Consider the following 27956-nt stretch of genomic DNA (forward strand, 5'->3'; position numbering starts at 1 on the left):
TCGAGTATCTCTGTAACTCAGAGCATGAGGCGGTAAGTAAGTTTTTCATCCCCCCCACACTGTGAGCTGTCATTAGCTCTCTTAAGGAAAAACTTAAGACCCAAATTAATTTTACTGGGTAGAAATGGACTCCTTTTGGCATGCAGGATTAGTGTTCTTTCCTCTGGATTCTCTTCAGTAGCTCAGCCCTAACATTTAAAGCTAAAAGAACTGGCAAAAGGCAGGGGTCTTGCTCCTTCCAACGCACTAAATCTGCATCCCAGCAGATAACTTCAATTAAGTGCAGGCTTTGACATTTTAGGTAAATGAATAGCTACTACTTTTTCAAGTTCTCCATTGGTTCAGTTGTCCATAAAATCCCTTTAACATCACTGGAACTGGGACAGTTCAGCTCCCGCCTACAGCCTGCCTGCCCCACCCCCCCGCCCCCAGTGCCGGAGGTGCCTGAATCAATCTTGCTTTCCTGCAGATGTGTGTAAATCCTATTGCAATTTTTAAAGGATTTTGTTTATATTTCACATGAAGGCAAGCAGATAGCCCTGGGGTAGGTGGAATGAAAGCTCTGGCATGGGATCGTGCTGGGGGTATTAGAATGTTGACACATCTGACCCAGGATGATTATCAAATGAGACTGTGTTGAGCATAACTGTAAGTGGGCTATTGAGACAGACAGTATAACCAGTTGATGTTTGCTGAAAAAAAAATAAGCCTGCCTGCTTCCTCTGCACAGCTTCCACAAGGTCCTTGAAGGTACTGAAGAATTCATCCAGCAGCGAGTGGAACGGTGACCCAGGGAAAGGCACCTTCCAGGACTCTGATGAGTGCAGCCTGAGCAGCAGCACGCAGAGCAGCAGCTGCCACACCACCGAGAGCATACAGGAGCCCAAAAATTCATCTCCCAAGAAACAGAGCTGTGCATCTGACTTCTCCAATGTTCTTGTCAAAGAATCCGATATTCTCAGTGATGATGATGATGATGACTATCAGAGCATAAAGAAGGGCAGTCCTACAAAAGATATTGAAATACAGTTCCAGCGGCTGAAGATTTCGGAGGAACCAAGTACTGACTCTGAAAGGGACCAGGCTGCTGAAAATGAGGAAGGAGATGGCTTTGAGGCAGGAGGGCATCCAAAGCTGGTGCGTGGCCACTTCTGCCCAGTGAAGAGAAAAGTAAACAGCACAAAACGTAACAGAGGAACTTTAATGGCAATGCAAGAACGTCACCAGTCCCTTGACAGCCACTCTGATGCTGCAAACCTGGATCTGAACTCTATTTTAGAGAGAGAATTTAGTGTCCAGAGTTTAACATCTGTAGTTAATGAGGACTGTTTTTATGAAGCTGTGGAGAGGCATGGGAAATCCTAGATTGCTAAGCACTGTATTTAAAATATTCATTTGAAGTCCACATAAAATTCATCAAACTTATTTTGCTTTAAAACTAGTAAATTCATGGAAGCTGCAGGAGAACTATCTGATTTTGTGCACTAATACATTTTTTTCCACAAAAACAGCTGTAAAGGATTCTTAAGTTATTTTAATTTATTGTGGATCAAAAATAGATTAAGTTGGCCAAGGTCTGTAAATTAGCTCATCCCTTTTAAGCAGTTATTACAATGATGTAGTGTTCTTGGGGAGAGGAAGGAAAGGATGGCCTCATTAGTATTTTAAGTAAAGCAGAAAAGGTGCTCGTCAGTGGCAGGAGGGGATTACAATGGAAAGTAGCATTGCAAGATGGATTTTTCAATACCTTGGGCATTTTATTTCTTTGGTTTTCATTTTTGCTTTATTTAAAGCAGAATTAAGTTATTTTAATGTGGTTTAGTGCACAAGAGTGCAGAAATTTCATTTTTGTAAGTAAGTTTCAAGATGCTGTTTATACTTTATACATATGTGTAAATACAAAAACAAAGCTCGGCCTGTAATCTTTTATTTGACTGTATTTTTTATTTTCTCTACCAGCCTGTACAGTAAAAGACAAGTATTGTACTTAGCCATGTTTTCTACTTTTTATCATCCTGCTTGTCTTGTTGGAGCTTTAAATCCCAAATTCTTTGCTTGTGCATAAATGAGAAGAGTATTAGCAGACCTTGAGGCAAACTGGCCACTTTATCCTCCTTTAAGCCTGTCCCTTCAGTATACTTATACAAGAGTTTTGGCTTTTGTTTTCTGAATTACTCTGCACAGTAGGACATTCCAGGATAAAAGGAGCACAAAAAAAACCTATCAGTCTTACATCCGGAAGTATGAAAAGTTTTTTTCTTACATTTCAGTAATGCACTTTCTTACAAACCTCAGTTACTTGAGAAGTATATAATTTTAATGGCACGTTTCACAGCAAACCTTGTTCTTGGTATGTGTTCCAACCATTCCTCTGAAGTAAAAAGAACCTGCAGGCACCTTGTAACTGGACTGTTACTTCACTTTCATTTACAGCTGAATGGAACAAATAAATAAAATGGGAAGGTCCTCTCTCTCTCCACCACTTTCTCAAAAGTATTTCTTCCATACCTGCACGGATGCAGGAATATATAAGCCTCCTTATACTTAATCAACACTCTCGATCCAGGAGTTAATTTTTTTTTTTTTAAAAAGCAGTCTGCTGCTGATTACAGCTATTAAAGCTGATCTTCTTCATCAGTCTGTTTGGGTTGATTGGTACTTTTAAGCGAACTCTTTTTATTTTTCTTCTTTTGCTTCAGTTCTTCTCTGTAATTGTACACAAAAAGACTCGGGTCTTCATCGCACATTTTCCTGTATGTATTGCAGAGATTTCTAAACTGTGACATGGAGAGCTGACAAGGACGCAGAGTTGGATCAACATTTGCTGTCATCATCAGCTGCTCTGTTCTTTTCAAACGTCCACTTTCAGGAAACAAGATCCTAAAAGGTGTGGGGAGAAGATAAATAAATTCAAACAATTCAGACATGGAAACATTTAAGGGCCCTTTTTCTGCAAATGCAAATTATAACAATAGAGGAAAGCAAATAACATACACTGTACATTAAACACATGCATGTGTGTTCGTGTTTGCTGACACAATCAAGAGTTTGGGCGTGAATACAGAAACTTCTTAGAATCAGCCTCCTATCTGCAGAGCAACAGCAGATTACACTGTGCAAAACAGATCAGATCCCACCAAATGAGTTTCTTTCAGGTGGAATAAGTGTTTCATTCCAGTGGAAAAGATACTGTTATCACTTGTCATTAATACTCTAATTTGAATTAAAAAAAAACAAAAAAACCCCCAAAAAACAACCAAGGAGGAAAGGAGTATTTAACTAGTCGCTTAATAATTTCCGGAATGTGGACAACGTGCCAGGAATCCTAGATTTTGTTTTCAGCTCAGTCACTGTTCACACTAAAATTTGGGTAATTGGAGAGAATCTAGCTACATCATAAATGACTTGGTTTGACTGTGAACAGTCAGTTCAAATGACTTTTTTAAGGTCTTGCCAAAATGCATATTACAAATCTCAAAACTATTTGAAGTACTAGCTCACCCACTCTTATTAGCAGCAGTTCTCAGTCTACAGGTCAGGAAGGCAGAAAATTTGCACATGGTTGATGTGGATGTCCAAATTTTCAAATGATCTGCCTCTGTCATACATAGACCTAAAAATGTTGTGTATCTAATAACAGTAACACTCCCCCGAGCCACCAGCTGTGTTTTGCAGGTTGGCTGGACAAAGGGCTTTGAATAAGTAAGTGATAGTTGGCTGTTGGTGGGCAGCCAGAATACAAAGTTGAGAGCAGTTTTAAAATAACAAGGGAAGGGTGGAACTTCTGGGAACAACCTGAAGTATGTGCTATTCTAGATCTTGGTCAAAAAGTTCAGCAGTTCAGCATCCAGGTCAGCAAGGTTGAAGTGGATCAATCTTTTTTTTTTTTTTTTTTTTTTTTATCCCTGCTTAAGTTACTCTCTTCTTTGATTTGGTAGTTTAAAGCTGTCCCTGGAACCATTTGATGTACAGACAATGAAACATCTTATAAATGTCCACAAAGAGCAATGCAAACTACAGTATTTTTCTTTACAGACTTGATAGTTTAGTCTTAGCCATGGCTCTCATCCCAGAATTTACACACAAAAATAAACTGATTCTACTACCTTGTTTTTATACAGTGTACATAATAGACACACAGATACCTTATAACAAACTTAACAGACTTACTGTACACCGCACTTGCTATTCTTTTCAGGTCAGCCAAACTATTAAGAGGATTGCATTTGTTAGCTGCACACTAGGGGCTAAAGTATGATAAGCTGCTAGGGCATACATGATGGCCAAAAGTTCAGGTTCCCCCTGCTTGCCTCAAAAGAATCCAGCACTGCTGTCAGCAATTTGAGATTACATTATAGTTTTGTTTTTTTTAAATACTCTATGTAATATAGATATGCTGACTGTGTGCACCTTTTGCTTACATTATCAACTGAACCTTTTCTTTCACCAAAGAAACAAAAAAACCCAAAACCCAAGCAATCAGCTCTGCAAATCAAATGCAAACCTATATAGAGCTCAGATAATTAATTTTCTAACAACCTCCAAATGCATACTCAGAACACAGGCAAATAGGTACTCACTTTTAGGTCAAGCGTTTGTATCCCAGGCAGCAACAGCATTCACTGGCTCAAGCAAAAAAAACAAAACTAGAGAAAAAAATTCTGTCTTCAACTTTAAAATATTGGCATACAAGGCCATGTATGTAGTTCAGTAAGGTGAGATCCACTCTAATTCTGGACTGCATCAGGGCCAAAATAATGTCCAAAAGAATTCAGCTATCCCAAGCTGCAGCAGTGTGACCCCAGTCATAACAGCAGCTCTGTCATACGCTCTACAATGCTGAATACTGGGTTTTTCCAGCTATGCTGGAGTTTCAACAGGATCCTTGGCAAAAAAATTGCAGGTTTCTTCAGTCAGTTAGAGAAACTGGTAAATTCCCTCAGTAAGACATGGGGATTTTTAAAAAGTCAGTAAGAGCTCGATAAAAGTGCAAGCACAGAAACAACAATTCGGCTTTTTCATATTATCCACAAATAAGTAAAATTTCCCACAGATGACATTCTCCCTCCTTTGGTTCTGAATGCTAAGACTTTCATTTTTTAGCTAAACCAACAAATACCATAGCTTTTATGGTCAGTTTTTGTTGGTGGGATGTTTTTCGTGGTTTTTGTGGGGGTTTTTTTGTTTTTTCTTGGTTTTTTTGGTTTTGTTTGTTTGTTTCTGAGGCAAACTACTGGAAAGATCACTAGCTTATCCTAGTAATTTTAACAACATAAACTACAGAAATGCACAATAATTATTACAGTAGAAAGAGATTAATCTCACACTTTTATCCCCAGAAACCATTCTGAATCTGAAAGATCTCATGAACTATGATGACGAATTTAAGATAGGAGGAATAAAAGGAAATGCATAGCTACAAGTGTTAACTTATTCAGTAGCTGACACATTGATAAAAACATCATCTGAAAATTCTGCATAGAAGATCCTTACTCGATTCCACGGTAGCAGTATTTTCTTCTGAACTGAAAAACACTTCGAACCACTTTTTCTACAAGCTCGAATGGCTGCTCTATCTTTGGTTGAACCAGTGGAGTGAAATGCACCACAGCCACATCCACCTATACAGAAAAGAAAGATAAATCTGAATACATCTTCTCCTCTGAGACACATTATTTCTATAATATTCTTATTATATAATTCTATATTATATTCTATTACATCCTATTATTTCTATTTCTATTCTATTTCATTCTATTATTGCTATTATTTCTATTTTTTCTAATACATTAACCAGCTAGACATGAGGAAACAGACAGAACACAGGAAGACATTATTGTGACAGGTAACATACCTGTGCAGTGGTGTTACAGTATATACTATACTGATACTGACATAGCTGATGTCATAGTATTTGAATATAAAAATCTGGCTTATATTTCAAGGCCCTCAGGATTTCAGTCTGTCTTAGTTATATACATATTTCCAATTAGTTCACATGCCATTACTGCTTGGCACATTTTTTCCCCATGGCACTTTCTCTATCTTAGAACAACTTCAATGTAATCTGTGAAGCAATTAGCACTTCTTTCTTCAGATCCTTCCACAAGACAATTCTGATCTAATATACAAAATTAGACAATATCCAATATACAGGCTGAAGGGCAATTGGAGAAAATTGGTATTATAAGTAGAAATTAAACCCATTCCCTGTATGTTTTCTATTGCTCTAAGGCTTTTCTAAAATGGTAGCAGAGGAATTACTTTTCTGTATATTAAGGTTTTTAAATTCTTCTCTATTTAAAGGAATGGTAGACAAGATTGCAGGTAGCCATATGGCCTGTATTTATACTATGTATCACAGGTCATAGAAAATTACATTTAAATGACTCTATGAAGATTTTTTTTCAAGCTTATTTTATATTCTTATGTGTTAAAATCAGCGTGGTTCACAGAGCAATTGCTTTCCCCGTGTCTGAAAAAATAATGAAGTAACAGCATTCCTCCAATGCATACATATCTACATATGAAACAAAATATATCCTGCAACTATAGAGATAATGGATTATACAGAAATGACCTGAATCCAGACTTCAGAATTACAAAATACAGCCTGGGCTAAATTCTAATTCTTCAGAATATCAAATAAAGCAATTCATCTTCCAAACTAGATATTAACACTAGATACATTCTGTGGAGGAAAGCACTGAAAATTTTAGCAATTTGTACAAATACTGCCACTGAATAGCTACAAAAAAATATAAGTGTCAGACTTTTAATAATATTCAGCCTCTTAATCTGCTGATATGATGGACAATCATCCAATTTTTAAAAACATCTTAAAGTCAATATTGGCATTCATAGAACAGAATCTACACAACATTAAATTGAAGACATGCTACTTCTGACTGAAATAAAAGATACATTCAGATGGAAGAACAGCTTCTGTTCTAGACACATTTTGAGTCTATCAATTGTTAGAGAAAACACATAGCAACAGAGTACTTCAAAAAATGAGAGGAATTTTGTACTGTACTAATCAAAATTGCTCTAAGTTTGTGGCTTTAAAAAAAAAAATCAATTAATTCACAGTAACTACTGATGTGGTTATGTGATGTGGACATACTCTTCTGGCACAAAGATGTCATCTACCCATGTTGTACTTTCAGTGGTAACAACTCAGCTGTCTACTATAGCCAGTCAGTACAACTACTTCAACAGTAGAGGTACTGTTTTTGCTTAAATGTGTTTCCCAAAGCAGATTCTGAATTTCTCAAGTGCTGATAGCTTCTAACTTTGCCACACCTCACTGCTACCTCTTCCGAAGACCACAGGACTGCAGAAAAAAACATGAGTTACAGTGTCAAAAAAGTTTCCTTTTGAACAGGGCAAACAGTCCCATGACCAACCAGCTCCATGTAAAAAAATACTAAGGGCTTATTTACACATGTGTATGTTTGCCTATATTTCCCCCCAAAATTAGGGATAAGAAAACCACTAGAGACCATTTAGGATCAGCTCGTCACCTCAGTTTTGTTGAACTGCTTGTAAGTGAGATAGAGGGCTCTTTGGGAGTTAAAACCATCTTTAACAAAAGGAAAGCAAAATAAAAACAATTAATGTAGTGTATGATTTAAGAGAAAACCAGCTCAATTTACAGTCTTAAGGCCAGTGGGAAATAATTTCTGCTTTTGAAACAAAACACAGCACTTCTCAGCATTTGTTCCATTATAGATGCTGTTTTCTTTGGACCTCAAGAAAGCTGCTGGGTTACTATAGCAACAGATAACAGGGGAAAGCTTTCCACTTGTAATTGGCCACTCCTTTAAAATTATACATGTTATTTTTCCTGAACCTTTTTCATATGTATAAAACAGAGCAGAATTATGAAAGCCAATATAGTACACAAGAACACCTAATATACACAAGTTTATTTGCTGATAATTTTATTAGTAACAGGAGCTTTCTTCTCCCACCATGTTAGAAATATTTACAAAACAATACTTCTTACAAAATAATAAATAGTAAATTACTCAGCTGATATCCCTGAACTGTCAGTAGTACAGCAATTATTCCCCCTTGCTGTTCTAGTGTATCTGTACAATGAAGGTTTATGTTATGGTAGGGTAGGAGGAACACATGACAGAATACAACTTAAGTCAGAGAAGTCTGCTGTCTTGCTGATTAAATCAACACTCTAAATCAGAATAAACTGAAATGAGACAATTTTTACTAATTATTGACAATAAAGGTCTCATGGTGGGCAATCCATGTATCTTACAATAGGGCTGTATTGAAAGCAGACCCACACACCCTTTTTCAAGTTCTAATTTACTCATAGGGAACTGAAACCTCAGCAGAATATGCTACTACTTCATTAAAACAAACTGCTTGAGAACCTACTGAAATACTTCTAAGCCAGCACTTCCACCAGCCAAGTGTTCAGTGCCAGCATTTCCTGTGTTACAAATGTTAGGTGTAACACCAGACATGAGTATCTTGTAGCAATCTTGTTCCAGTGCAAGGTTTTCATTTTGCTTCACTTCCAGCAGAAAATAACCGTGCCCCTGCACTAATAGCAATAATCTGATTCCTGTTTAAGAACAGTTTTGTAATAACTTCACTCCATTCACAATGGGCTCTCAAACAGCACCACAGGAAACCACAAGTCGGGTGCAGAACGTTTGGGTAGTTCACAGCTACAATCAGCAAGACTTAACTTCATGATAGCCAAGTTAAGGCCACTTCTCCCATGTGCTACAGTTACCATATAAGCCTTTTAACAGCTTTATTCTTCATTCTTTTATACAGACTCAGACCAAAGTAACAAGGATTACCTACTGAAGACTAAGGCTATCAAGAATAAACAAAACCTGCTCTTGAACAGAAATGTCCTGCTGTTCCAATTACGAATCAAAATAGGTTGCATAGTTCTTTCTTAGGAAATTTAAACTCCTAGTAAGATTATCTGGGATAAAAAACCAAAACCACAAACAACCCACAAACAACAAAATCCTCTGGTTCTCAGTTCAACTTAAACGAATCCTACACGCTCCTACACTCACCCCCTCCCCGCCTATCCCCAAATCCATAAATCTACAGAGTTTCTGGATTTTTCACGTTTTCCTCCTTTTAATCACTCATACAGTTTTTATTATAGAACCTGGATATCATTATGTATTTAGGACTAAAAGCCTTCATGTGTTTTTCTGCATAATCTCTTTGCTTTCCCTTACTGAGTGTTTGTCAAACAAAACTCATTAAACAAAGTACTCCTTTATTCTCGGGTAGATGGAACTAACAGAGGGAACAAACAGCAGTAATGCACTTGCTGCAGAGAAGAGAAAACAACATTCCAAGAAATTTCTTAATACATGCCAATGCAGTTTTATATGAGAAGGGATAGTTCCATTCAAGAGAAACTGCATTTTTCCAGGACATCTACAGTGAAGAAAACATCTCTGACCACACATCCAGCAGTAAGTGCTACAGAAAAATGAAACTAAACTGTAACCTTTATTATACTTGCAGTACTTATACTTGAATTAATCATGCTTTTAATTTGGTCCATCCCATTAAATGTAACATATAACTACCATTTGCAGTTGTTTGCATTTATGTTTGCATGCTTCTATATGCTGAAATTTTAACAAAGCAGCAATGAAAAAGCTGACTCCATATCCTAATGAGCTATTCCAGAATAACCTTTTGAATCACAGTTTTGAGGTATCCAGATGTGTCAGTTCCTTCTGTAAAAGGAAGTTAAGCCATCTTTCCCTGGGCCTGATACAGAGAATTATATGTACTTGCCAAATTGACTCTTCACAGTCTCAACAAGGTGAAGGGATTTGGAAACGGGCAGGCCTTGGAAATAAGATTCTTAAAATCTGTAGCTTTTAATACTCTCACCTTAACTATCACAATTTTAATACGTACATGCTGGATAGAGTTAGCACATTCTTGAACAATTACCAGAACTAAGTAAAATATAAAAATTAGAGAACAACTTCTTATGCAATACCACTAAAGACTGTTAGAATACATGTTGATCAAAACCTTGTTGTCTTATGTATAATGAATTGAAATATAAGCACTATGCTACAGATACTTTGTTTCACTTATTTCATTGAAAAGCCATTATAATAGGGGATAAAGTTCTAGTATTGTTTATACATGTAATGTCTTAGGAAGCATAATGCAGAGTGAGGACCACCCTTCTTCTATCACTTGGATAAAAGACAAAACCTGCCAGTTATACACCACCACTCAAAAGAGAGGACACCATTTCTAATCCTCATCACAGAGGTTTCATACCATTTTTAATTCATCTGGTATCACAACAGTCCAGCTGACGTAACAGCAACAGTTCTGTTTTGCCAGATGCACAGTCATACTGCCTAAAATGTTCTCATCTGTCAAAGGAAATTTGATTCTTTATGCAAGAATAGCAGGGAGGTTTTTTAAATTAATTTTTAAACTGCCACTTTGTAGCAAATTTGCGAATTATTTCAGACAGGTAAGTGACTGATTAAAATGAATGCACTTACACAACTGAGTTATTCCATATCAGTGTCAAAACCAGTATTTTACAGACAAAAGCCAACCCTATTCTTATGACTTGCTCAATACTACTGCTCTAAGTCAAGGAATGAGAATCTCTGGCTGAAAATAAAATATTGATTTAGAAAAGTAACGTTACTTAATGGTGAAAATACTGCAAAAAATAAATTCAATATTATTCTCCTTCAAAACCATGAAATTTCATAAGTTGGTAAACAAACAAATAGACAATATTTAACTTAAGTGTTATATTTAACCATATTTTAAACAAAATATTATCAATATTCGCAGTTATAAAAGTCAACAGGAGCTGACTGCAACCAACAACACACTTAAAAAAGGCACCTGAAGATTAAAATGTATTTTCTACCCAGCATTACATCTCAATGGCTTCTACTTTGCAAGTTTCCAGCATTCCATTTATAATGTATACTTGTCTAGTAAGCCTGCAATCTGTATAGTATTACCAAAACAACTCCAGTAAAATAAGGTTTTGCTTGCTGGCTTGCAATCATACATGAAAGGGCAGCAGCTTCTTTTATGCAATTCACAAACACTGTCCATTTGCCATTATTTATGTTCGAGTACCTTGTGTACAGCTGTTCAGCTGCTCTCATCTGCTGCAGGGTCATGTTCACGTATTCATTAAGATAAATTAATTAAATGCAAGCTTTTTTGTGTTTGCTGATTTCTTTTTCTCTCTCTCCCTTGCACTTCTCCTCCCCCTTGCTTCCTCCCTATTACAAAGGGCTACAGCCTTGGCTACAAAGCTACCAACCAGTTACACTCATTTACGAGAGGAACAGGCAGACAAAAGGTGACAGCAGATAATCATCATGGCATCAGCAAGTCTGCAGTTCTTTGCTTTTATTCTGGCTTTGTTTGGTGTTTTTGGAGATATCACAGCCACTTTGCTGCCAAACTGGAAGGTAAATGCAGATGTTGGTTCAAATATCATAACAGCTATAACACAGATGCAAGGACTCTGGATGGACTGCACATGGTACAGCACTGGGATGTTTAGCTGTACCCTGAAATACTCCGTTCTCTCTCTCCCCATCTACATCCAGGCTGCACGGACCACCATGGTACTGTCCTGTATCCTATCAGCCTTTGGGATCTGCATCACTACAGTTGGAATGAAATGCACAAAGTTGGGAGGGGACGCTGCCAGCAAAAGCCACGCTTGTTTTGGTGGAGGAATCTGCTTCATTCTTGCCGGAATCTTTGGATTAGTACCTACATCCTGGTACACGAGAGAAATTATTTCAAATTTTCTGGACCAGAACGTTCCAGAGAGCAGTAAACATGAACCAGGAGGAGCAGTTTACACAGGATTCATTTCATCTGGGTTTCTGCTTATTGCTGGTGTGATCTTTTGCACTTCCTGTTTTAAAAAGCAGCCAGGAGCGTGGATTTGCCCTCCAAAACAGCACCATTTCTCATCCACAGAACAGGAGAGCGACACAGGTTACAACCTGAAGGACTATGTTTAAATATGTATCCATCGAGGTGGTTTTGTTTTGTGTGCTAAGTATAGTTTGACTGCTTCAAAGAAGGTATAACATAGCACTTAACTTCTCTTACATCTGTGTTGCTATTATGTTTAAGCAAGGTATTTTGTTTATAGCAGCATCCACAAAAAGAATGAAGTAGGAAACCCTGCTTATATCTGCTACAAGAGTACTTTTTTGGATGGATTTTCAAATAATTTGCTTTGACTTCCAAGATTTATTGGAGAAAAAGGAAAGACTTTCCAACATAACTGACAGTCCAATTAAGGTACTGATGGGACAATACAGTAAGGGTACTGATGGCTTATTACAGCATAGATGCTTAAAAAGTTTTCTATTTAGCAAATCAGGCTATTATGCTTTTAATGTTTGATAGTGTATTTTACACTTCTATCTTCTAATTACAATGCAAGGAAAAAAAAAAACAAAAACAAAAAACCCCAACTTCCCAACACTCTGTCCAAGCTGCCCAGTTCAGTGGTTTTAAGTAACAGATATCTGCCTTGCATTTTCAGTTCTCATTTGCCTTTCTAATTAGGTTTTAAAAAAGAAAAACAACACCCCCCCAAAAAAACAAAACAAAAAAACACACCAAAAAAACCAAACAAAAAACCCCATAAACACATACCACACAATGTCACAAAACCAACTAGCCAAAAAAAGAAAAAACAAAATAACCAAAACCAGCTCACAACAAAAGCCCCTAGCTCCAAACCTTAGCTGCATTGTATATTCTGCATATCAGGCTGAAGAATCAGCAGTACCATTCAGATGTTGCCAAAAATGTCTCTCCCACCCCAAATGGCCACCTGCTGTGGGCTTCATATATTATTGTTAAAGAAATGCCTGCTAGGCATTTACCCATTGCTACTAATCTATCAGTACACAATGAATGTAAGATTTGAGGACTAATAGAACACCAGAAATGTAACCATGACTATGAAATAGCCTTCAAACTGTAACACACAGGATAAATACAACAATGTATGGATACAAACTAATTATGTTACAGAAAACTCTGGATGTGTTCTGGCTTATACTGGCTCAAAGTAGCTTTTAACAGATTAAATAATACAGCTACCATTTACTGTCTTCTGTGTTCCTGGCATTCTAAAACAAATTTACAAGTGCTTTTAATTTTTTCAGTAGGGTTTATTTCAGGACCACTCCAATGTATTCTATTACTGTAAAATGTAATATTCAATGGTGCCAAAGACACAGTTTCTGAATTTAAATTAATTTTCTTAATCCGATTACTTTGATTTATAATCTTAGATCCCTTAGAACCTTTGCTTTCAATACACAGATTTTTGTTTCTACTGGTCATTGAGAGAGTATGTTTTTTTCTAAATGCTTCCCTAAAGAAAAAGCATAATGATGTTAATTTACTAGCACAGGTAAGAGAATTGAGAAATGGGATATGATACAGATCTTTAAATTTAGGATTATGATAATGCTGAATGAGTCTTTCAACAAAACCAATTACTATTTATTTTGCACATTTATATAAAACTTTAATTTTCCACATTATTAGCCCAAAATTCATGAAAACAATATGAAGGGGCCTTAATGTTATATGTATAGCTTGTTGGGAAAAGTAAGATCTTCTGTTACAGCCTTCAAGGAAGGAAAATGCTCTATGCATCTAATATGTAAAGAGTCTTTTAATTTAATAAATGAAGAATGAAATTATGTCTTGTTTAAATTACTACTGTTACACATTTTGAGTACCCTATGTATTCACCAAGAAGCTTGTTTTTCACTATTTCTGATGCTTGTACCAGCAGTTATTCAGCACTTCACAGGCTTCACAAGGACCAAAATGCCACATTTTCTTTGCTTAGATAAAATGCTGTGCAGCACCATTCTATTCCATAAACCAAGACTCTTTTATGTCTCAGCATTCACAGGTATTGTTGAAGCAATTTCATTGCAAAAATGAGGCAAATGACTCATTCCCCAAACCATGCATCTCTACCTTTAGTAAGGGGCTTGACACAAGACTGAGCTGTGATCATTGCTAGGTATGTGAATTAAAACTGACATAAGTAAAATAAGAAGCAAAGGTGTTTTTATAGGAGAGCATAATAAAAAGGTAGTAACTGCATTCTTCAGTTACATGAACAGCAAATTTTTCTTCCTAGAACTCTATATGGAAGTACACAAACTTTTTCATATACTGATGAAAAAAAAATCAAGCACTGAGCTACTTCATTCATACTGTGATGTAAGAACTTTCCAGGAAAACAAAGATTCTATCAGCAATTGTAATATCTAAAACTGCAAGTCAGTCTATGGCTAAAAGATAAATAAACCAGATCAATCTACACCAGGAATATGAAGGAAACAAAATCCAGTGAGAACAAATGCCAGGTCTGTCTGAAAAATCTGTACTTTCTGCTTTTGCAGTATCAGCAATACTTGTTTTAACTCAAAAAAAAAAAAAATGCATTAAATGAAAATATGCTTGCCTTTAGCAGTAGTGCCTTTTTTATTTAACAGAGAACCAGCTGACTACAATTTGCTTATACATTTGTCACAATTCTATGAATTACACCTCTCTCAGTCAACTATGGCCTTTTCAGTACAGAAAAATGGGAATGTCAGTTACAGCTTCCTAATTCTGACACAGCCTGCACAAGACTTTTGATCATATTAGCTCTACTGTGCCCTCAAATTGTATCCATCACTGAGAAACCACCACCACAGAACTGGAACTTTGGCCTTTCTGAACACTATTTCACATATTTAACAGTGAGATGACATCCTAAATGTATTCTGCATTCAGCTAGGAGGCTGGAAATAAAAACTCCACAACCCAAAAACAGAAAGCAAACAATAAGATACCTTCAGCACAGCCATTTTTCTTCACAACAGACTGCTGTCATGACCATTAATTTAACATGCTGAAACAGATACCTGCTTAAAAAATACTAGCAGAATTTTAAATCATCATCTGAATATGCCCAGATAGAGGCCTTAAAATACAGTGTGATGAGAGAATGACCTTCCAAAAGTTCTCAAGAGATAATCCTGAGGAGTAAAAAGACCAAGAGAGACTGTGATAATGGAGAAGGAAGATGTATTGGTGAACTGAGCAAATAAGCAAAGTTTAGGAGGAACTTGCAAAACCAAAAAGTTCATTTTTGAAACAGCAGATTTACTGAGCATTCAGGCCCCACTTAGTATCAGGCACACATTTAAAAACAAAAACATTGTCCATAAAGCAATTTAATTTATTAATTGTCAGTTCCTGTAATCATGATGGCTATTAATGAGAAACAGTGGCAGTAGATAAAAGGACAGCAAAGAGTCTGTTCATCTCTACCGACTCAAGAACAAACAAGAGGAAGATCTTTACTTTTTTAAACAGGCAGTAGGATGCATGTGACAAACTGCGACAGCAAAGAGGAGGGAGTTAAACATATTAAAGATGAGTGGGGTGAAATGGAAAGATTATACACAGAGTAAAATGACAGACCTTTGAGAAAGATGACAAATTAAAACTGTATTTATTACAATCTTTCAAAAGACCCATCAAATTTTCTAGGCACAATTCCCAAACTGTTTATAAACGCAAACTGTAAACCAGCAGGATTTCCATAGAAGGTACAATCCTAGCAGACTATCCTGTCATTAGATCCTAATATCCTTTTTCAGAAACACCCAAAGTAGGACATTGATTTTGCAGATAGGCTTGCAGGTCAAAGTCAAGTTCTGAGGAACCAAAAATAAAAGCTTCTTCTTGAAGCAAGTATGCTCCTTTTACAAGAATATCACATAACCCTATTTTGTAGTATGGAGACATGGAGCTAAAGCAGCTAACTATGCTCCTCACTCAAAATCAGGTATATTGCTTGACTGACAATCAAAAAACCAAAGGAACACATTAAAAACTCACCTCTGGTTTTGGAACAAAGGCTTCACCTGGAATTACGAAACAGTTTTCAACAGTGCAGAGATGCTGAGACATGATGGACAGTCTGCTACGTTGCTTGCCTCCTGGATTAGCTACAAGCCTCTATTGAAGAGTCAAAACATGCAAATCAGTGATACTGAATTGACCAAGTGATCAGTTACATTAAAGCTTCATTTTCAGTGTAATCAAAGACAAATAATAATAAAAAAACAACAAACAATGCAAAACAACTGTTTAAGATTCATTATTATGTCATCTACCCTTACAATAAATGCAAGGAAGCTGGGTCTACTTTACATAAATTTAGAATACCTAACAGTAAGGGCATTTAATACTGAAAAACGTACTAATTATCTGATTTTCCCAGGAAATTTCTTACAAAGATTGTAAAAAAAGTGGTCTGGACAAAGGTCTCCTACGGTTTATTGCCTGGCAAGAAACATGTTCTGTGTGTTTCGCTAGCAAAATCAAGATTTAAATGTAAAGTAAGGACTCAAGTCTTGGACAGTAAAAGACATTACACAAGCTATGCAGAAATATAACTTCAAAGATTCCTGTTTCTATTTTACCACTACAGCTTAATAAAAAAAAATTAAAACAAATTTGCAAATATGATAACATCTGTACCTCATCTAACTTCAGATGAAAAGCTTACTTATGAAATACTGCCATGCTTATTAAAACTGTCCCTAAAAAATAAAATTAAACCTACTGCTGAAGTTGTAGATTATATTTAAACAACTCTCCTGAAATGCAGTTTCAGTATTAGCATAGAGTAAATAAAACCTTTTCAACAACTTTTCAAAATTAAAGCTCAGTGATTCTTTTTTCCTACATCAACATTTGAAAGTACCTTCTTTATTGTTTTCAATTATTAAAAAAAAATCTATCCACAATCATTTTTCTCTGAAAAAATCCAGGCTATGAAGTCTAACAATTCAATCAGATGTGCACTTCCTTAACTTCTGAAGTAGAAATGAAACAGACATAATGACAACGTTTGTAGCCCTGCCAATGACAATTCAAACCAGCCAGTCTTTGCTCCCCACAAAAACAGTTCCTGTTTTTCAGCAACAGAAAGGATAAACTTAACAACATCCACTTCTGGGCAGCAACATCTTCAACCACACCAGGAGGAACATACCAGTGAATGTCACTGCTCAAGCAACACAAAAATGCTGAGAATATACTCACAGAATAGAACCATAGAATAGTTTGGTTTGGAAGGGACTTTTAAAGGTTATCTAGCCCAACCCTCTGTGCTGTATGGAGGGAGACCTTTCTCTAGATCAGGTTACTCAGGGACCTGTTCAACTTGACCCTAAATGTTTCCAGGGATGGGGCATCTACCACATCTATAGACATCTATACCACATGTACCACATGTATAGACAACTTGTCCAGGTTGCACAACCCTCACTGTAAAAAAGTATCTTCCTTATCTCTAGTCTGAATCTACTTCCTTTTAGTTTAAAATTATTACTCCTTGTCCTGTTGCAACAGGCCCTGCTAAAAAGTTTGTGCACATATTTCTGCAACCTGACCTGTTTTTGCAGGTTTTTACCTGTCAATTATCAAAATTTTCTTCGATCTTAAAGTATGGATAGCATCTGAAACTGCACTAAGAAAACCATGCTTGAGTTAAGTAAACTAGGTACATATTTGCATCTGCTATTAAAATTTTAGCAAGGCACAAAATAAAACAAGTATTCTGAAGCCTAACCTGGAATACAATCAAGGTGACACTTCACATCTCATTTGATGCTGCTCACTATCAACCACTCTCAATGACACAAACAAAACAATTTTTTTTTTGTTCTTCTGTAAATTATACCATGCCACTATACCTTTCATAAATGCATATTAAACCCCCATTATTAAGAAATCTCTAAAATCTGCCAAAGGAATTAACCTACATGCAGTATCAGACTGCCAAAGCTAACCACAGAAAGGAATATTAAACACATTTTAGTAGACAAGCCACTTTCTGAAAAACAACTTTTTTTTTATAGAACATGAGTATTTATATTTTAAGTATACCAGTTATGAAAATATAATGGTGATTTTTCTGTTTGCTGCTCAAAAATCTGAGCTTTTTTCCACTTTATTAGAACCTTTTGCCTGGTGTTCTAAATAGACAGCAGTGTTAGATACAAAACTTTTTTCTGCTCTTCAAATGTGCCTGCCTTCTAGATTTCAAACAGTTTAGCACCCCACCTCCTGGCTTGCAGATCACGTTGGCAACAATTCAGGCAAACTATTCACTCTGAACACTTTTACTCAAAATTAGAAACTGACAAAGATTCCTCTATTTAAACTGAAATACAACTCATTTTAATGGTAGCAGATTTGAGATGAACCACTGAGGAATTTGGGACGAGGTGAAAATTCTTATCCACTAAGTAACAGAACACTTAAAAGAATCCTTTTTACTGCTGTGGATATCTATACAAGGAACTTACAAGTGCATGCTATTTTGCATCCCATTGAGCTATGCTGGGTGCAGAAGCACTATAACCTGCATGTCACCAATGGCACAGGCAGCTGGCTACAGCTCCAGAAAGTACAGAGTATTTATGCTCTCATACAGTGCCAGGCCACCTTTTTCACTGCCATCACAAAACTTTGCATCTTGCCCATCAACGCTTTGCATTTTACATCATAGTTCATTAGCCATACTTTGCAGCAAGGTCTAATCTCAAATGACATGAAAAAAACAGATCTGGAATTTTTAATGCCTGCAACCACATGAGAACTGAAATAAGAAATCTAATTTATGTCACACTAAACGTTTGTCCCCGGTGAGGGGACACCTAGAGCCACCTACTGGAAATGCTGCAGTACTTGTCTTAAATTTGACCAGGGCTAGGTAATGACAGCACAATATGGTTTTCTATGACCCCTCAGAATTTCAATGCCACTTGAGTATACAGTATTACCAATTTACTTACTGAAAAAAGCACAGCAAAATTTTCCTACTAGAAATTTTACTTTGAAAAATCAAAATTACAACAACAAAGGCATCTAGGTTGCACACAGAAAACCAGGTATTTATGAACACTGAGTAATTAGACTGAAATCCAGTTTTCAGACTGATATGGAATTTATTCTTTTTTTAAAGGGTAAGATGCTCATAAAGAAGCCAGACTGAGGTGTTGGTAAGAAGCCATACAGCTTTCATAAATACAAAGCAAAAAGTCTGCCAGCTTCCATGTTAAGATATGCCTAATGCAATGGCATCAGAAATAAACTGTTAAGTCTGAAAGAACCGTGGAGTAGGTCAACCTGCTCTACAATTAACACTACTACATATCAGATGAGTTTAGACTTCTTTGTTAATCTGGCTTTTGAGACAAAGTAAAATCTCAATTTGCTCTTGGACTTGCTGTGACAGAACTCATGTGATACTTTTTTTACACACACAATACTGGCAGAAATCCATTCATGATTCTGATCACAAGTTGAATTTAAAAAAGAGTTTACGTGGTCTTGATAAATATCTCCTGTGTTTTACACATTTAATCACAACTGGAAATAATTCTTTTTTCCAGAATAATTTTTCCCCTTTTTCCTTATTTCAAGGAAGATGTGTTTTACAATAAATTATTTTTAATTCAGTGGGCAAAGAAAACAATATTAGTGTATTTCTTGAGATGACTGAAAGGTAAGGAAAAGCAGACTGACGATTTGGTGCATGAATGAATGCGAGAGGAGAGAGATCCTTAAAAACAGAAGAGTACTGTGGAATATATTCATGCTGAGGAAATCAGGCTTCAGAAACAAATAAAGTACCTCAAGGAAATCAATCCCCTCATAACAAATTAAAAAAAATAAATATATGTACTGTGAAATGATCAGAGCAGATGATTAACTCAACATTAAATTCACATTTTGCAGCCACACAAACTAAAATTTGAGCCAACGCTTTCCTCTCAGAACCAACTAAAGATTGGTTTTGGACTTGTAAGTGAAATTACAAATTTTTTTTTCTGTTTAGCCTCTCTAAAATTTTGGGAAAACACTAATCTTACCTCTGCAACTTCCTTCTGAAAAGTTAATGTCATCTGTGTCCTGCCATATATAAAAGGTCCATCCTTTTTGGAAACATTTGCGAGCCATTTGATGATTAGAGGAGTTGAAACACTGAAGGGCAGATTCCCAATGATATGTATATTTGGTGGCTCTGTTAACATTTGATGGAAGAAAAACAACTGTCAAAAAGTTTAGGTAAGATTTTGCCCTGAAAGAACATGTAAGAAAGACAGACAGATCAACCTAGAATTAAAAAACTGAAGCAATCTTTATCATGCCACACCAAAATTATGCCTTCCTATTTATATTTGACTTAAACTGCCAAAACTGTGTTACTAGCCTCAGTAATTAGTTGGAAAAAAAAGGGGTTAGGTATGGTTCTCATTTACATTCGATAAATCAGTAGTTTGCAGCTGATTTTTCAGCTGATCAGTAGATTTCAGCTGAGCTACTGCAGGATAGCAAAAATGACACAACAGCAAAACTGTTTCTATTATTTTAAACTATGACTGTTAGAGAGTAAACAGCCACACTCATCTTTCTGTCCGACACCTTCCTCCAAGAGGCATTTTACTGAGCCATCTTAATCCCCAAAACAACCACCTTACTCAAACTGGGTAGAGCTCTTCTGTATAGAACCCTTGGAAATCAAAAAGTCTTAAAGTACAAAGATTGAGCCATAAGAAGTGGTATATATGGTTCAATTATGTACCATATCAGTATGTATGTGTTGCACAACAGAAAGCAGGCATTTAATTCATTTAATTAGCAGGGATCCTTATGTCTAAGCTGCAGTGCAATAGAAGCAGACAAAACAAAAGCAAGTGTGTGTTGTTTTTTAGATACTACACACGGAGCAACTCAAATAAGCAATGATAATGCAAAATTCAAGCTGTTTTTCACACACAGTTCTTTTGCATTTCTGAGCTGTGCTGTTTCTAGCATATTTGTGATATTACGCATGTATCAAAAAAGGCCAAGTTTCTTCCTGAAACCCAGCAACCTTTCAGATTTTCATATAGCAGTAACACAGAAAGAGCATCTCATTCATCTCTTAGTAGTTGTATCTTACCTCTTATTAGGCATCTCCAGCTACAATGACTTAGATGTACGCTCAAGAATGGTAGAATTTTAAAAACTGCACTACACCTTCCTACATGCATTTGCTCATAGTCCTGTTTGGTGAAGCACTTATATTTTGCAATGAGGCAAACACAGAATTTTTCAAGGTGAATGTGCATGTTGTATGATCTTTTATGTCCTAAGTCAGTAAGCAGTTTAGTGTTCTTAAGGCACTGCAATTACTTAAATGAAGAAATTAGAAAAGGGACATGGGAGGTCATCTTAGGTTTATCTAATAATATTACATGTTTTAAAAGGGAGGTGAAATCAAGTCCTACAGAAGCTCAGGTTTCAAAAAAAGAGGAAGAAGCTAGAAAGAAAGTATACCATTCAGATTGCTTTTATACTTTCCAAGAGTCTTTACTGTACAGTCAAGACACTCTAACTGCAAAGCTGTTTGATGTTGACTAAGGTAAATGCCAGAATGACTGTGACAATGTGACAGACTGTTTTGCCTCAGAAGAGGATGATTCTCTGTTTCCTTCTAGAAAGGAAGAAAGTCCTTTAGTCCCTCTCTTCTTACCTTCAAAATGTACCAAGTAGAGTAACACCTGCACTGCATGAACTACAACTGTATTGTCACACTTAAGACTAACTCAGAAGTCTTAAAAATGAAATATATCAAATTGAAATACTAACCATCCTCCCAGTTCTTTTTTAAGTGCTTTGGAAAAGCCTTCTCCATCTTATACGTCAGGATATCTCCATGAACAATGCGCACTTTTCCTGGAGCTGCATCAGATAACATCTGTTTGTAAGCAAGAAAGCAGAATTCACAGTATTAACCAAACTGATTTCCAGTTCCAGCCACAGCAGGAATTAAACTATTACTATATATTTACCTTCAGTATAAAAAAAGGCACAATAGCATTTAAAATTGAGCATACTATTAGTAAGCATTTACTTTCAAAAAGCAAACACCACAAAAAAAAGTTTAATGTGTGATTCTCTATAAACACCATTCACAGCTGTGGAATTCTTAGTAGGGATTTTAAACATGGTAAGACTGCTAAGAGCCACTTCAACATGGATAATGAAAAAGCCCCAAGGGCACTAACAGGACCCCACCTGATTTAAGTAATAATGCAATCATCAGATTTTGAAAATTTTTTAGTTCCATTACTGATGGAAGCAAGGCTCATGTTGTTTATTCTGCTTTACCCACAGCTGCAGGGCCCATTATCCAATTTTAGCCACAAGTGATCCATGGCAGCAGAAATACATAGTAATTTTTGATTTCAGACTAAAAAGGGGGAAAAAAAGTCTCTTAGTACTCCCTGCAGTACTGTCAGTTCACACCATAAGAAACCAAGGAGTTCCCAAAAATGAGGGGATGAGTATAGTAACAAGAGATAAAGTCTAGAAAATTTGTCTTTTTAGACATTACAAAATCACTTTGTAGTCAATTTCTCTAGTTGTAAGCTAGTGGCTTAACTGCTGAAATAATCTTGTCACCTTTGTTAGCTCTACTTTCAGTCTGAATCATGTTTATGTGCTCAGAGGTACCAAAACCTTTTGCAGGCCTCTGAGCCATAGGAAAGTGCTGCTTTCTCATACTTGTCACAGAATACTTGCATGTGGGGTTTTTTTGTTGGTTGGTTGGTTTTTGGGTTTTTTGAGTAAAAGTGGGATTTATACCATCAAAATAGCTAAATTTTGTGTAGAGTACTAATTAAAAAAAATATATATATATAATTAAAAATCAAGTGACCCTACATATTTTAAGTCTAATTATTTCCAAGGACTAAAAAAAAACTAACCCAACTCAAACCACTTAATGGATTTTTCAGCATTACACTAGCACTTATACAGCACACAAATTCACTGATCTGCCATGATTTGTCAAATCTTTCTTTGAAGCTAAAGTTTTGCTGTTCTTACAGTTTTGCTATCCTGGAGTAGCTCAGCTGAAATCTACCGATCAGCTGAAAAATCAGCTGAAAACTACTGATTTATTCAAATGTAAATGAGAACCATACCAAACCCCTTTTTTTCCCAACTAATTACTGAGCCTAGTAGTAACACAGCTATAACAGGATGAAAATGTAAGATCAATGAAGTTAGAAAATAGCATAAGAGGAAGGAGACAGATCCCTACACTATAATGGATTATTAACATGTTAATCCAATATTAATGTATTTTAGTAATAGTTTCATGTCAAGAGGAGTTTGGGTTTTTTTGAATATCACACTTCCATAATTAAGAACTGCCCTTAATTTGTGAGCAGGAAGTCCCAGTTGTGTATTTCCAACATGAAACTGACTGAGAAACCCACTGAAACTTTCTTCATTTTAAGGTCCATATGTGCAGCTAACACAGTTCCAAAAGCTCTTGAGCACCAAGCACTCAAGCCAAGTGATTCTCCAACTTAGAATCATCTTGTTCTGTACACACAGCCAAAAGGACATGAAGAAAACAGAAAGGGCATAGTTTAACAAATGAAATTGTATTCCTGGAACTATTATGTTTAATCCATTCTCTGGATGAGAGTGCTCTTTCTCTCCTCAGAAATCTTTGCAGTCTAACAACTATTTAAGGCATAGGGCATAGGAAGGTTGTGAATCTTTTAAGAGTCAGACAGAACTGACAAGACTCTCAGCTTGTGTCAACTGATACTCTTTACAGATATGTTCTTCACTCTATTTCATTTTTGCACTAAAGAGGATCCCCATTTCAGCTCTGTGATAGAGACCACAGCTTGAAAAACAGTTAATGAAAAATTCACAGCAGTTTACAGCAGTGATTTTATAAGCATCTAAAGAGACCTTTTAAAGTAACAGTCCCCAACTGTTATTTTAATTTCTGACATTTTCTGTCATTCAAATCTTAAACTAATGTTGTGTTAACTACACTTAATATCAAATTCCCTCCAATCCCAAACAGTTTTTAAAATCTAAAACAAAAATGGAGACTCTCTACCACTCAACAAAAGTGAAAACAAATTTTTCATAAGTTGTCATTCTAAAAACTGGCAATGGGTAACCCTACAACAACAGTTACACGTATATTTAGGTTTAGGACATGTGCAGATTCATTTGTATCTTAAATTATTATTGCCCTACAGAGATGGTATCAGTTCCCAAATGTTCTCAACTATTTATTTTCACTGTTGTTTTACTACAGAAGACAGTACAATATGAGGAAATCCCTTTAAATTACTACGATTTGAGACTGAAGAGGCAACAAGAAAACAAGGAATCTGAAGAGATTTTGGGCTCTGTTTGTCTTACTAGATTGATATAACCAAATTCTATAAACATGGAAAGTTAATAGAAACACAATTAGATAGTATTTGAAAAAATGGCACAATGACTTGTAAACTTCTACCAATCACAAAAGGAAGGAACAGAGGTTAAAGAGTAGGCTCTCTTGGAAACATAAAATAAATGTTTGCTTTCTTCTGCTGTATCTGGATGTTAATCCACACTGAACTATATTAATTGTAGATACATGTTTACAGTTTTACAAGTTTTAAAGCATAATTATTAGGATTAAAGTGCAAAGCAAGAATAAAAGACATTACATTCAGCCTTAAAACACTATTCCACCTGTATGGATAGACTTTTAAAGCACCTGAAACATCTCAACCTGAAAATAAGGTTTCAACCTCAATTCAGTTGCAGGCTCAGGCCCTGAAGAGACTGCAGGTATTTAAAGGAACAGACATATATAAAAGCAGGAGCAATTAACAGCTTTACTGTGTATTTTCATCTTTAGGCAAATGATAGCTCCAATTTAGGTCAAGGAAGCAAACCTATTTTCAATTATGAGATCTCAATAGAACACTTGGAACCTTTCTGTATTCTTAAAATGTTCTTATTCAGTGTCATGGATGTATTTATACAAACAATTCTCCAGGTGGTACCTGCAATCCTGGAATAAAACGAGCATCTTTTTCTATTAAAAGGAGCTCTTCAACACCAGCACTGAGAATGGATCTGGTAATTCCTCCTGGCCCAGGGCCCACTTCACAAACATGGGCATTTTTCAGGTTGCCAGCTTGTCTCACTATCTTGTCTGCAAGACACAAAGAACATAGTAAGTCTTTATTCTCCAAAAGATCCAGCTCTCTAAGATAAACTCATTGTTTATTGTTGAAGCACAAGCGTGCTTATCTCAGAACAGACACAGTGACACATCCCAGTTAAATGATCACACACCTGCTGGTCTGCACAGAATTTAGATTTGTTTCATACAAGATAAGCTCAACTGTTTCAAAAAGCCTAGTTTCAGTCTAATGCCTTTAAAATACATTGCTGGCCATTGCAGACTGAATACAAAGATATTATTTTTAGTCTTTAAACTAGCAGTACTATTCTCCAGCAAGTATTTGCACTCAATGTCCTGAAGTATCACTACTTATGTTTATAACAGTATTGCACTACAGTACCTCTTTTCCAAGGAAACTTAAGCCTCAAAAAAGATGCAGAATTCCAGTACTATGATACATAATAATCTAAAAAAACCCACTCATTTAAAAATCAGATTTATAAACTATAACAGTACCTGGATGGTAAGAGAACTACTAAGGCTTGCATTTTTGCTTTTCAATCAATATATTTTATAAAGGAATATAGTTTCACCCTAAAAATTACTCTATAAAGAACCACATTTTCTAGAAATTTACAAGCAAAATTAATTTTTCTAAACTAAGACTACTTTTAAAAGAGGTCTTTAAAGGCCTACCATTGAGCTACCACTTGTTTTACAAATATTGTCAAGCAAACACTACCTCCTTAGCTAGAATCTGGATTCAGAAGAAAATCGGGATGCATGTTTTATAGTAGCCAAAAATATCAGAATAAAATATTTAACCTGTCAATCGCAAATCCAGTAGAAAGTTCTGAGAAAGCTGTTTCTGGGCTTTAAGGCGAAAAAGCTTAATAATCTCTCCAACAGTTGGCAGGGGAGGCAGACGGAAAGCTGCCACCTTTCCTGGAGCAGCCATAAGACAAAACTTGTTCCTTCCTCCTAGAGAGACATTGAATGGATGATTCCAGTATATACAATTCTAATATATTTAACATTAAAACCACTACTAAATATACAAACTGAGGTATGGTTTACAAATCATTACACAAGTGCTTAAATTTTGAACCACTGTTTTTACTATTTTATGTGGTGTTTTTAAGAGTTTGTGGGATTTGGGCATGTCTCCTTTTGTAGCTTTGCCAAAACATCAGGTAAAACAATCTCTGACAACGTTGAGCATCAAACTTCGTTAGTTTAGGAAAAAAAAATCATTAAGGATAATCTGCTTGAATTCACGGCATCACATCGAGATATTTGACTAGCACCCCTTAAGAATTAAATTTTTTTGCGAACTCATCATCTGCCTTTCTAAGCAGAGATAAAGACAGGAATCCCAAGTGTGAAGAGTAGCATTACCTAATTCAAAAAATAAATCTTTTAACTTTCAGCACGACAGGACAGAATGTTTCACCCCTCTACTCCCACCACCTCACCATGACTACCCTCAGGAAGGAGTTTCAGCACCAGGCGCCCCGCAGGACTGGGTGGCGGGTCCTGCCCCAGAAACCTAATGCTGTCTGCCGGCTTCCAGAGGAGACACTGCCCTCCCCACTTTCACTCTTGGGGACCCCATGACAGGGACTGACGGGGCCAAAGCCGCGGCGTGGTCACACCAGCGGACGGGACACGGACGCGTAGCACAGCCACCATTTGACAGCTGTTGAGGGGCCGCTGGCCGAGCAGGGCCACAGCCCCCCTGAGCACCCCAGCCTAAGGCTCAGCCCCCCAGGCACCCCCGGAACAGGCCCCGCCCAAGGAACGGCGCCGCAGGGCGCATGCTCCCAGCGGCCGAGGGGAGAGAGAAGGTGGGGGGGCAAGGCGGGCGGCTACGCGTGCGCGGAGCAGGTCAGCGTGGAAGGGGAAGCGGGGGCGCGCAAGGAGGACAAGACTGGGAGCCGCCGCAGGGCTCCCCTTCCAGGCGGCAGCGCTCCCGTTCCCCCCTGCCCCGCAAAGCAGCATCCCGGCAGCGCGGCGCTTCCTTACGGTGCGGAGCGGGAGCTGACCCGGAAAGGGAAAGGGGCATGGGAATGGGCTCTCGGCTGGCCGAGCGCCTGCCGGTACAGGTTCCGCCCGTTGATTGGGTCTGGACCCCACAGAGGGTGCTCCGCGCATGCCCAATGGGTTGGGGGGACGGGGCGGTTCCGAGGGCTCCGGGCGGGCCCAGAGATGGTTCCGCCCACAGCATTTCCGAAGGTCGCGGAGGGGGGCACTATTGTAGCTGTAGGGTGTGCTGGGGGGGGGGGGGGGGGGGGGCAGGGGGGAGGGTGTGTGGAGTGATGGTCCTGAATTTGTAATAATATTGAATAATAAAAAAAATTGAGCAGTCATCCTTGTGGGTGCAAGGGTAGTTAATCCATTTCGGTAGTAACTCGATCTGTTTGTTGCATTTTTGGATACGTAGGGCTGGTACCTGGAAGTTCCAGGAACCGGCACGTGGGTTTTCCAAAGGCATGGAGGTGGGAATGTGGATTCAGAGATCCTCAGACCGCTCTGGAATGGAGTTGGCTTCTGTATTTACATAGGGTTGGTTTGTTCTGTTTCATTTTTAAACTTGAGTGAACCAATTATTGGTCATTTTCCAGATAGCCTGGGTGCTTGCACAAATGTTTGGTTCTGCTCATTTCTGTGTATCAAGGCACTATTCAGGGTATGATCTGAACTTGTAGGTGTCATAATTTGCTTTGAAAATACGAATGCTTCTATGTTTCTGTCTTTAACTTTTCCCAGTTGGAGCCATAGAGCACACATATTGATCTGACTGGGAAATTAGCACTGA

General features: G+C 37.1%; 3 protein-coding genes across 13 annotated transcripts in view; 2 read left to right on the top strand and 1 right to left on the bottom strand.

Moving 5' to 3' along the window:
- TIAM2 (TIAM Rac1 associated GEF 2) overlaps window positions 1-1990 on the top strand; it is a 171009-nt gene extending 169019 nt beyond the window's left edge. For all 8 annotated transcript variants that reach the window (XM_071740617.1, XM_071740615.1, XM_071740620.1 and 5 more), the window contains one exon: window positions 731-1990. In XM_071740617.1, the coding sequence (XP_071596718.1) occupies window positions 731-1365 (635 nt within the window). In that variant the 3' untranslated portion in view covers window positions 1366-1990. The remainder of the gene's footprint in view (window positions 1-730) is intronic.
- Window positions 1188-27260, bottom strand: TFB1M (transcription factor B1, mitochondrial). 4 transcript variants are annotated; one of them, XM_071740626.1, is made up of 8 exons: window positions 27184-27260; window positions 25964-26119; window positions 25014-25165; window positions 21787-21895; window positions 20025-20176; window positions 15976-16095; window positions 5494-5621; window positions 1188-2880 (listed from the first exon to the last, which is right to left on the bottom strand). In XM_071740626.1, the coding sequence occupies exons 2-8, from the start codon at window positions 26094-26096 to the stop codon at window positions 2616-2618; spliced, it is 1059 nt and encodes a 352-aa protein (XP_071596727.1). In that variant the 5' UTR covers window positions 26097-26119; window positions 27184-27260; the 3' UTR covers window positions 1188-2615. The 4 variants fall into 4 exon arrangements, with proteins under 4 accessions (XP_071596727.1, XP_071596725.1, XP_071596726.1 ...); XM_071740624.1 differs by having other exon boundaries at window positions 27164-27259; XM_071740625.1 differs by lacking the exon at window positions 27184-27260 and adding an exon at window positions 26537-26848.
- Window positions 9147-12494, top strand: CLDN20 (claudin 20). Its single transcript, XM_071740614.1, has 2 exons — window positions 9147-9479; window positions 11309-12494. The coding sequence occupies exon 2, from the start codon at window positions 11397-11399 to the stop codon at window positions 12054-12056; it is 660 nt and encodes a 219-aa protein (XP_071596715.1). The 5' UTR covers window positions 9147-9479; window positions 11309-11396; the 3' UTR covers window positions 12057-12494.
- Window positions 27261-27956: the final 696 nt, after the last annotated feature.

Source organism: Heliangelus exortis, chromosome 3, assembly GCF_036169615.1.
Source record: "Heliangelus exortis chromosome 3, bHelExo1.hap1, whole genome shotgun sequence".
NCBI lineage: Eukaryota > Metazoa > Chordata > Aves > Apodiformes > Trochilidae > Heliangelus > Heliangelus exortis.

What these genes read in the sequence shown, in the direction of transcription:
- CLDN20 (XM_071740614.1), top strand. Translation starts at nt 11,397, where the DNA reads ATGGCATCAGCAAGTCTGCAGTTCTTTGCTTTTATTCTGGCTTTGTTT.
- TFB1M (XM_071740624.1), bottom strand. Translation starts at nt 27,203, where the DNA reads ATGCCCCTTTCCCTTTCCGGGTCAGCTCCCGCTCCGCACC. An exon ending in ACTGGATTTGCGATTGACAG is followed by an intron (nt 25,166 to 25,963) that starts GTTAAATATTTT and finishes TGTGTCTTGCAG; the next exon opens with ACAAGATAGTGAGACAAGCT. An exon ending in TACTGCTACCGTGGAATCGA is followed by an intron (nt 2,881 to 5,493) that starts GTAAGGATCTTC and finishes CACACCTTTTAG; the next exon opens with GATCTTGTTTCCTGAAAGTG.